General features: G+C 41.3%; 1 protein-coding gene across 1 annotated transcript in view; it reads left to right on the top strand.

The window, feature by feature from the left end:
* Positions 1-11,193, top strand: part of LOC139447564 (uncharacterized) — a 190,952-nt gene extending 179,759 nt beyond the window's left edge. Inside the window, exons 3-7 of the mRNA XM_071228967.1 lie at positions 5,164-5,288; positions 6,300-6,481; positions 8,588-8,708; positions 9,242-9,379; positions 10,884-11,193. Of these exons, the coding sequence (XP_071085068.1) occupies positions 5,169-5,288; positions 6,300-6,481; positions 8,588-8,708; positions 9,242-9,379; positions 10,884-10,886 (564 nt within the window). The 5' untranslated portion in view covers positions 5,164-5,168 and the 3' untranslated portion in view covers positions 10,887-11,193. The remainder of the gene's footprint in view (positions 1-5,163; positions 5,289-6,299; positions 6,482-8,587; positions 8,709-9,241; positions 9,380-10,883) is intronic.
* Positions 11,194-11,440: the final 247 nt, after the last annotated feature.

Raw genomic sequence — 11,440 nt, 5'->3', positions numbered from 1 at the left:
TAGAGATTGTAAGGAGGTACGGAGTAGAGAGATTGTAAGGAAGGCACGCAGTATTGAGATTGTAAGGAGGTACGGAGTAGAGAGATTGTAAGGAGGTACGGAGTAGAGAGATTGTAAGGAGGTACGGAGTAGGGAGGTACGGAGTATAGAGATTGTAAGGAGGTACGGAGTAGAGAGATTGTAAGGAAGGTACGCAGTATTGAGATTGTAAGGAGGTACGGAGTAGAGAGATTGTAAGGAGGTACGGAGTAGAGAGATTGTAAGGAGGTACGAAGTAGAGAGATTGCAAGGAGGTACGGAGTAGATAGATTGTAAGGAGGTACGGAGTAGAGAGATTGTAAGGAGGTACGGAGTAGAGAGATTGTAAGGAGGTACGGAGTAGAGAGATTGTAAGGAGGTACGGAGTAGAGAGATTGTAAGGAAGGTACGCAGTATTGAGATTGTAAGGAGGTACGCAGTAGAGAGATTGTAAGGAAGGTACGCAGTATAGAGATTGTAAGGAAGGTACGCAGTATTGAGATTGTAAGGAGGTACGGAGTAGAGAGATTGTAAGGAGGTACGGAGTAGAGAGATTGTAAGGAGGTACGGAGTAGAGAGATTGTAAGGAGGTACGGAGTAGGGAGGTACGGAGTATAGAGATTGTAAGGAGGTACGGAGTAGAGAGATTGTAAGGAAGGTACGCAGTATTGAGATTGTAAGGAGGTACGGAGTAGAGAGATTGTAAGGAGGTACGGAGTAGAGAGATTGTAAGGAGGTACGGAGTAGAGAGATTGTAAGGAGGTACGGAGTAGGGAGGTACGGAGTAAAGAGATTGTAAGGAGGTACGAAGTAGAGAGATACGAGTAGTGAGATACGAGTAGTGAGATTGTAAGGAGGTACGGTGTAGAGAGATTGTAAGGAGGTACGGAGTAGAGAGATACGAATAGAGAGATTGTAAGGAGGTACGGAGTAGAGAGATTGTAAGGAGGTATGGAGTAGAGAGATACGAGTAGAGAGATTGTAAGGAAGGTACGAAGTAGAGAGATTGTAAGGAGGTACGGAGTAGAGAGATTGTAAGGAAGGTACGCAGTACTGAGATTGTAAGGAGGTACGGAGTAGAGAGATTGTAAGGAAGGTACGCAGTATTGAGATTGTAAGGAGGTACGGAATAGAGAGATACGAGTAGAGAGATAGTAAGGAGGTACGAAGTAGAGAGATTGTAAAGAGGTATGGAGTAGAGAGATACGAGTAGAGAGATTGTAAGGAGGTACGAAGTAGAGAGATTGTAAGGAAGGTATGCAGTATAGAGATTGTAAGGAGGTACGGAGTAGAGAGATTGTAAGGAAGGTACGCAGTACTGAGATTGTAAGGAGGTACGGAGTAGAGAGATTGTAAGGAAGGTACGCAGTATTGAGATTGTAAGGAGGTACGGAGTAGAGAGATTGTAAGGAAGGTACGCAGTATTGAGATTGTAAGGAGGTACGGAGTAGAGAGATTGTAAGGAGGTACGGAGTAGAGAGATTGTAAGGAGGTACGGAGTAGGGAGGTACGGAGTAAAGAAATTGTAAGGAGGTACGAAGTAGAGAGATACGAGTAGAGAGATACGAGTAGTGAGATTGTAAGGAGGTACGGTGTAGAGAGATTGTAAGGAGGTACGGAGTAGAGAGATACGAGTAGAGAGATTGTAAGGAGGTACGAAGTACAGAGATTGTAAGGAGGTATGGAGAAGAGAGATTTTAAGGAGGTACGGAGTATAGAGATTGTAAGGAGGTACGGAGTAGAGGGATTCGAGTAGAAAGATTGTAAGGAGATACGAGTAGAGAGATTGTAAGGAGGTACGAATTAGAGAGATTGTAAGGAGGTACGGAATAGAGAGATCGTAAGGAGGTACGAAGTAGAGAGATTGTAAGGAGGTACGGAGTAGAGAGATTATAAGGAGATACGGAGTAGAGAGATACGAGTAGAGAGATTGTAAGGAGGTGCGAATTAGAGAGATTGTAAGGAGGTACGGAATAGAGAGATTGTAAGGAGGTACGCAGTAGAGAGATTGTAAGGAAGGTACGCAGTATTGAGATTGTAAGGAGGTACGGAATAGAGAGATACGAGTAGAGAGATAGTAAGGAGGTACGAAGTAGAGAGATTGTAAAGAGGTATGGAGTAGAGAGATACGAGTAGAGAGATTGTAAGGAGGTACGAAGTAGAGAGATTGTAAGGAAGGTACGCAGTATTGAGATTGTAAGGAGGTACGGAGTAGAGAGATTGTAAGGAGGTACGGAGTAGAGAGATTGTAAGGAGGTACGCAGTAGAGAGATTGTAAGAAGGTACGCAGTATAGAGATTGTAAGGAGGTACGGAGTAGAGAGATTGTAAGAAGGTACGCAGTATTGAGATTGTAAGGAGGTACGGAGTAGAGAGATTGTAAGGAAGGTACGCAGTATTGAGATTGTAAGGAGGTACGAAGTAGAGAGATTGTAAGGAAGGTACGCAGTATAGAGATTGTAAGGAGGTACGGAGTAGAGAGATTGTAAGGAAGGTACGCAGTATTGAGATTGTAAGGAGGTACGGAGTAGAGAGATTGTAAGGAGGTACGGAGTAGAGAGATTGTAAGGAGGTACGGAGTAGACAGATTGTAAGGAGGTACGGAGTAGAGAGATTGTAAGAAGGTACGCAGTATAGAGATTGTAAGGAGGTACGGAGTAGAGAGATTGTAAGGAAGGTACGCAGTATTGAGATTGTAAGGAGGTACGGAGTAGAGAGATTGTAAGGAAGGTACGCAGAATAGAGATTGTAAGGAGGTACGGAGTAGAGAGATTGTAAGGAAGGTACGCAGTATTGAGATTGTAAGGAGGTACGGAGTAGAGAGATTGTAAGGAGGTACGGAGTAGAGAGATTGTAAGGAGGTACGGAGTAGAGAGATTGTAAGGAGGTACGGAGTTAACAATAAGGCCAACGGAGCAAAAGATACGGCACACGGATCACAAGAACGTCAAGTAAACAAAGAAGAAGAGTTAAACTTGTTTTTGATTACGCATTGTTACAATTATATATTCAGAATATTGTCTCAGAAGAAATAGCGCATAATATGAGGATGATATGCATATAAGCAATCCTTTTAAAGGGCAAGTTAAGTCAACAAAGCAACTATGCAGATTTTAGGGCTTACTTCATGACAAATGCATGACAAAAATTAATTTTGAAAAACGAGAAAAGCGATAAACAGACGATGAATAACGACAGGCAACGAAATATTGCGTCACTGAGGGGATTGCCCTCAATGGGGTTAAAACGGGTTCCCGGTGTTTGACGCGCTGCGCAGTTGCAACGATCATGACGCTCGAGCCGACGCCCAGTCTATCTGCTTCTGCTGCGGATGTTTTAATACCTTACGCCTTTTTATCTGTCTGCTCATCAATTTGATTACCATTTCCACGACTATATCATGAGCACGTGTCTATGAATCACTATCAAATAGCGACGATACAAGGTATTCGCGAAAAGATTAGCGCATCTTGCCCAATAATGACAATGTTGTTGTCGTTTTCATGCACAGATGGAAATCTGAAACAAAACAAGTAAATTGTATATAGTCAATTTTGTTTTTGTTGTTGTTGTTGTTGTTGTTGCTATCATCATCATGTTTCACTATTATTATTGATTTGCAGTTACCTTTAAATATATATTTTTAGTTTTGTGTTATACAGAGTGAGTGAGTTAATATTTAACGTCACATCGGCATTATTTCAGCCATATCGTGATATACAGAATATACAGGTGAGCTACAGTGCTTTTTCAGTATTTACCGCTCGCTGTAGGAAGTGGTTCCAGCCTCCATTCGTAAATATCACGACACACACCAACACAGGCTACACAATCAGTAAGCTAGTTGCTGAGGCCATTTTTTTAAGGTTTTGTTTTTAAATGAACGCGTCGAGTATTTAGCGTGGGCCAATACTCAGCTTGCAAACATCAATTATCGTATTACATCTGTTGGAAATGCCATTATACCATGCATCTGCAGTGGATGTTCAGCTGTGTTGTTAATGAACGCTTCGCGTTGATTAAACAAAATTGAGGTCACGTGAAGCTTGTGCACGAGAAACGAGTGTTTGAAAAGAGAATTTGAAACGGTATAACATGTATATTTTCGTTTAATGTTGTTGGCGCCCTAGGTGTTCTACGGCGCCATTGCTGATATTAGAGATATTAGAATGGTTCGATGCACAAACGAACATACTTGTATTATGTGTGAAGTGTAAAGTTTGGAAATCACTCACAGCATATCGTGATAAGAATAAAGACATCCTCTGGTAGCATTTGACTGATTATGAAATTAAAATTAATAGTTAACAAAATTTATATATTCAAACCAACGTGGTCCCGGCGAATCTATGGAAAGCTAAATGGGACATTGTCGCATTGTTGTTGCAATTTCGCGCTGGTATTTTTGTTTTGATAAGGAATATGTTTTTGAAACATACCTAAAACAATTACTTGAAAGTAGCCGAACAAATAATTTGTTCACGACATATTTGATTTTGCATTCAGTATGACCAGTTAACGTTTTCGTTATTTTCTCAACCCTGAGGCATAATTATTTTTTCCATTATTTTCTAGAAAAACTTGATAGTGTCAACAACTGTATCCCGAACTAAAATTGCAGTTGCAGCAGTAGTTATATGTGAATATTGATACCAGTAGTCCGGCGATGTTGCCACTCTGTGCCTCAAATCTCTCTACCATCATTCGACCACCTCCGTGGTTTAGAGGATAGAGCGTCTACCCTGAGAGTGAATTACACAATACATGTGCAATAATCTTGAACGTTACGTTAAACCTCACCTCACCTCACGAATTGTTTTTTTTGTTTTTTTGGTTTTGTTTTGTTTTTGTTTTGTTTTTTTGTTTTTTTTGGGGGGGGTTGCATTCATCAATAATCCAGCTATATGACGGCGGTCTGTAAAGAATCGAGTCTGGGCCAGACAATCTAGTGATTGACATAAGGCGCAATACAATTGGGATACGATGACATGTATTAACTAAGTCACCGAGGCTGACAACCCGATCCCGTTAATCGCCTCTTACGACAAGCATGGGTTGCTGAAGACCTATACTACCCCGGATCTTCACGAGTTCACCTCAAGTATGATCATTGTGGAAATAAACATATTTTTTTTATCGTTTGCAGGGTCTATGATGCTGACGTTACTTGCAGCGTTGCTGCTGGCAACACCTGCCCTGTGCCACTACCACTCCCTGTACCAAGACAGGGAGCCGGAGGATGTTGACTTCGAGCGCACCTTCCACGTGCAGGTAAGACCAAAGATGAGTGAGTGAGTTGAGTTTCACGCCGCATTGGACAACGAATACCAGTTATAGCACGTCTGATAGTCTGGGGTGGCGTGGTGGAGGGTTGGGTGAGTTATGTGGGTCGTCTGGGATTATATCGAAAAATATCAACTGTCCCAGAAAATTCTTGAAAAAATAAGTATTCTTGAAAAGAATTGCCTGCCACAAAAAGAATTCATTGTTGAAAGTTGTTACTCTTAAAAACGCATATTCAGGCTCATAGTCTTAAATATAAATAAGTATTTGGTTTTGTAGCGGAAAAAAATATCTAATCTCGATACAAAATCAAAGCCGAGTGCCAGGCAGGGTAACAACAAGTACAAACTCTTAACCAAGTCCCCGATCCTGTTAATCGCCTCATAAGACAAGAATGGGAACCTAAACAACAATCCTAACCCTAATCTTCACGGCCGGTTTGCCCAATTTGGTCGCCTCTAACGGCTGAGGTGAGGTGAAATTGGGTTTAACGTCACGTCCAAGATTATTGCGGCGTGCATGTACGTGTATATATGTGTTTGTGAGGCTGCTTGTACTAGTCCGGACTGATGCCGATTTATAGTGCTAGCTCACTGAGATACCATGCCGCAGTTTAACATGAATACCCCGCTCAGACACAGTATACTGACTCCGAGCCGACCAGTCCTTGTTTTAGCCCCTCAATTCTGAGCGCCAGACAGGGTAACAACAAGTACCATCTTTTAACGTCTTTTGGTATGACGCGGCCACGGAGGCGGTCCCGCCTCTAACGAGCAGCAACGGGATAATGAATCAATTCTAACCCCGATCTTAACGGGATGCCCAATTCAGTCGCCTCTTAGGACCAACAGTGAGGTGCTGGGGATGCATTCTACCCCAGATCGTTGCTCATGCTGTCTATCACTGGTTTGCCTGGCTCGATCGTCTATAGGTTGGCTTTATATTTTGAAGAATATTGCTGGGTGCGTCATAAAACAACATTCGCTTTCATTCTTGCAGCGACAACATATCAACGAAGAGTGTCCACCTAGGGCTATCTGCGGCGTCGCCTACGACTTCAACAGAACAGTCGGCGGTCGTCGGCTTCCAGAACGCCGAATCATTCAGCACTGCACATGTCCTGGAAACATTGAGTGTCCAATCGATGCCGAGCATAGAGTCTTCTCCAGTATAAAGAGGAGGTATTCACTCGTGTCATAACGGCCTACTGTTTCCTGATTGGCTGATAATAAAGCGGGCGGGGCATGTGATGTATTTTTGCTTTGATTGATGTAATGGATTTCGTACACACATTTAGCATTACGTCACAACCGTTTTGATATCACGGACTTTTCTCTTGTTGCAAAAAAACATTTATTCTGAAATCAGAGCAAACGGGCCCAAAGGTTTCAGTGCAATCTCATTAAAATGAAATCACTGACAAGAAATCGACATTAGCCAATCAGAGAGCAGCTTTTTCGAACTTTAAGACACTAGTTTCAAACTGGCGACTACGCTTCGAAATATATTTTGACGTATTCTCGATGAACAACATTAAAACTGATAAGAAGAACATTCTGGAATGGCTTAGAGATGGCCTAGATTGTATGGATTTAATCATAAAACCTGTAACTGTCGTTTGGAATACCCCGTGTTAAATATTTCGTGGTTGCATGATTAGAAAACACATTCCGACTGTCACTTTCATGATCTGGTAAGCGACGCTCTGATTGGTTGGATGAAAGGTCGTTCTGACGTGAACCTTAATGGGATGTCCTCAGATCTTTGTTCAGCGATAGCGAGAACTAAGATCTGATTTTAATTAGATTGGTTTCAGTGCGTTTTGCATATTGTTTTGCATATGTAATGATAAGCTACCATAACGGCGACATTTAGACTGTGACAATATATCTTTATATATTTGACCTTCGATGTGTTCATGTGGAGCCGTACAACATTGAAAAAGATAAATACGCAAATGGAAATAGATTTTCACGTCTTAGGATAGTTTATCAATGAAAGTTAACAATTTCATGACATATGCTTAATGAATGTAAAGATTGTTCAAAATGAAAAAAAGGTGATAGACAAATGTAATTTGTTGATTTGGCTGCGTAAGATGTGACGAATCATGACATTTCGATGGCCTGTGAGATATAGTTATATGTTGAGCACAAGGAACTGGGTAAACTGAATATGTTAATATCCTACCCAATCGTATCATTCCGTGACAAGCCGAATACCCAATCGGGACATTCCGTGACAAGCCGAATACCCAATCGGGACATTCCGTAAAAAGCCAAACTGTTTTTGGTGTCATATTCCTGAATAGCGTATGTTCCCCAATTCGTCACCACTCGCCCCTTTCCGTAACCTGCGAGAAGACTCGTCCCCCTATCGATGAATGTTATGTGCGAAATACGAGAAACCAATCAGAATGCGCGTATGACTTCAAGCTCTTCGGTCAAAGAATCCCTCAGGAATATTTTTTTATTTTACACATGTCTTGCATCTAACAATATACCCTATATACAGTTAGATGTGTTCAGTCATACTGTATACACACCGTAAGCCCCGGTGTGTTTTAAATAGCATCTGGATTATATCTGACATGAGGCAAATATATGTGATTCATTACGCAACGAGCTGACAATTCTTTTAACTATGCCCGTTTGCGCTTAGACGGAACCCAGTCGCAAAAATGGCCACGAGAGGGACACGAGTCGCTAATCGGTTTGTCCCTGAATAACACGGGTTAGCCACGAATGATCTTCCCCATGGAGTCCCGGTTAGGTCTCTGGCAAACCAAGCTTATCGTAACCGTACAAAGTTGCGCCACAAATGAAAATTCAACTTTGCAGGTCACTGGATGAGATAAACATATTACTTGACAAGATTCAGGGATGTTTATTTTTGTGTCACATGCACAAACGGTCATGGTAAAAATCATTTGACGTACAAAGTGTTTAAAATAAATGATTGTACATCCAGCCTTATTAGGCTTATGGGACACATTAAAATACATATGTATTCATAGTGAAATAATAAAAAAAAAATAATAATATAAGATAGATAAAAAAAAAATTTAAAAATATAAAATAAATAAATTGAAAAAATATATATACAATACTAATAAAAATAAAAATGATGTTTTACTTCTTTAAAAATAACAATATTAGTATAAACTGTTATAGTTTTGTCTTCTTTGAAACATATAATATAGACATTAAGCTAAATTATGTTGCAGTGATTCCTCTTGCATAATAAAAGTCAATGTATCGAAGACCAACTCTCATTGTATTGTTCAGGGAGTACTTGTGTCAACCGATATCAGACCTCGCAGCCTGTGATCTGGAGGACCCCTCAAGTCTGGCCGCCAAGCAGCTTGTGGAGCGACACCTCGTAGACATCCTCGCCAGGTATTTTAGGGTAAGTTGTGAGTGTGAGACTAACAATATTACTCTCACCATGATGCATGTTTGTTTATTTGTTGTTTTTAGCTATATGACGGCGGTCTGCAAACAATCGAGTCTGAATCAGACAATCCAGTAATGGACATCATGAGCATCGATCCACGCAATTGGGATACGATGACATGCATCAAACAAGTCAGCGAGCCTGACCACCTGATCCTACGATCAAGCATAGTCGCCTTTTACGGCAAGCATCGGTTGCTGAAGACTTATTCTACCCCGGATCTTACCGTTACAGACTGCCGTCATACAGCTCGACTATTGCTGGGGGTGGCTTGAACAACAAACAAAGAAACTATTTTGTTTAAATATACCCGTAATATATTATGAGAATCAGTATCATGATCATGTACACAAAACTGACAATCCAGTGTTTAACATCATGAGCATCGATCCACGAAATTGAGATACGATGACATGCATCAACCAAGTCAGCGAGCGTATCCCTTGCGGCTGTATTATTCTAACAATGGCCATCTGTGTCTCCAGATCAACTGTGTGTGTCCCCGCCACATCAACCCCGTTATCCCTAAGACTCCAGGGCGTCTAGAGCTGGCCACAACTATAACACGGGTCCGGCTTGTTGTCGGCCTGCATACTACTTTCCAGGACCGCAGATGCGTTGAGGTCAGTATGATGGGAACCTCGCATGGTTATCAACTATAAATAGATTCACCGAAATATATTAGGAACTTAATCTCGACACATCGTGTAACTTTCTTTACACAGCAGTATAGTGAGTGAGTGAGTGAGTTGGGTTTAACGCCGCTTTTAACAGTATTCCAGTTATATCACGGCGTGTCAACTTAATATGGGAGGAAAGTCCGAAGTGATGCAGATCTCAGACGTTTACCACTTCGGTGAAACCCACGAGCACGGGTATGGCGCTGACAAACCTAGAAACATAATCGGGGTGAACCGGGATTCGAACCAACAATCATTGGTTTTTGGTGTGCCCAAGGGACGCAACTCTGCACAGCGAATCGCGGCGCCTTGGACGACTGAGCCACCCGTGCCCCCTCATAGCAGTATAGACACTTTTGTAGGTCAGTTTGAATCGAAAACTGGGGGCACAGGTGGCCCAGTCGTCTAAGGCGCCGCGATTCGCTGTGCAGAGTTGCGTCCCTTGGGCACGCCAGAAACCTATGATTGTGGGTTCGAATCCCGGTTCGCCCCGATTATGTTTCTAGGTTTGTCAGCACCATACCCGTGCTCGTGGGTTTCACCGAAGTGGTAAACGTCTGAGACCTGCATCACTTCGGGCTTTCCTCCCACATCAAGCTGACACGCCGTGATATAACTGGAATACTGTTAAAAGCGGCGTTAAACCAAACTCACTCACTCACTGAATCGAAAACTGGTGATTTCCCCTAAGGTTATCATCTTAAATTAGATTCTCCGAAAATGATCATGAAAGGAATCTCAGCATATCGTGAAGCTTTCTTTGCACTCCATCATGTGAGGGCATTACAGCAGTGACGCAATCGTAGCAATCGGCCAACCTCGTCCCTTTCCGTAACCCCAAAGAAGACTCGGTTGTGAATTCAGGAATTGGGGCAAATTGTCCCCATACAGTAAACAGTCTTCCGCCTTAACACGGTCGCGGATGCACTTCTTTTGTGCGTTAACTGTTCATTTTCGTTAGTTTTATATATACTTAGTTACTTAATTAGAAGTTATTGTTCTCAATGTATTCAAAAATACAACCTTTTAAAAATACACTTCCAACATGATGACTGGAAACAAGAGCTCGAAGGTCCGTCCCCATGATAAATATCAGTGCCACCATTGAACTAATCTAACTAGTCTGCAGACCCTAGAGAATTAACTTAAAGAGGAGACCAATTCAAGTCTAGAATTTTCAAGTCTAGATTGTCTCAGCACTAGAATTAAGGATTGTTCTGGGTTCCATTTGGATTTTTTTTGTAGATATATATTTTTAAATAAAATAACTTTATTGTGGGACTAGATGTCAGTCTATCGTGCGAACGTCCCTGTTTGTCACATAAGATGTAATGTGGTGATCTGTCGCCGTCTATAATTACATACCACGATCAGATTACCGGTGTTCTCCGTCTGATGGATGTACCCAATGAAAATATATTTAATGTCTCCATGCGTTGTGTTTCAGTAACGGATATGGCCATGGTAACCAGTCCCTGGAGATTACAAGAAGGTTAAACAGCATTTCAGTATATCTCTGATATATTTTACAACCAACCGTTACTGTCATCAATGGCTTAAATGATGTACAATGCCAAAAAAATTACTTTCATTTTTTTTTACGTGTTGGCCTTCCAAGATATGTTATGTTAAATATATAATATCCTGTTTCTCTTCACGTTTCTGATTGAAATTTTTTGTTGCTGTTTTTTTTTTTATGTGTATCATTTTGAATTTATTGGGACACACAATAAAGTGCCGGATCAAAGAAAGTATACATGTACATCCACGTTTGTGGTGGAAAAAAGTGAAACAAACAAGAAATGATCATTGGATGGTGATGTATTGGATACGGGTATGCATCACAGTTGTGTTTCTGATCACAGGTTTGCAGTGTTTCGGCGTCTGTTTTCAGTCCAGTAACGTTTCGATAACGTTTGTAAATTCTTTTTGTCAGATCCAATTTTAAGTGTATACGTTCTTTTTTGCCCTGCATTATATACTGGGGTTGTTGTTTGTTTGTTT

The sequence above is a fragment of the Haliotis cracherodii genome, unplaced genomic scaffold (genome assembly GCF_022045235.1).
Source record: "Haliotis cracherodii isolate W230 unplaced genomic scaffold, xgHalCrac1.p SCAF_7, whole genome shotgun sequence".
NCBI classification, from domain to species: domain Eukaryota; kingdom Metazoa; phylum Mollusca; class Gastropoda; order Lepetellida; family Haliotidae; genus Haliotis; species Haliotis cracherodii.
The sequence above is the reverse complement of the archived record's forward strand: the minus strand, read 5'-3'. Positions and strand labels throughout refer to the sequence as shown.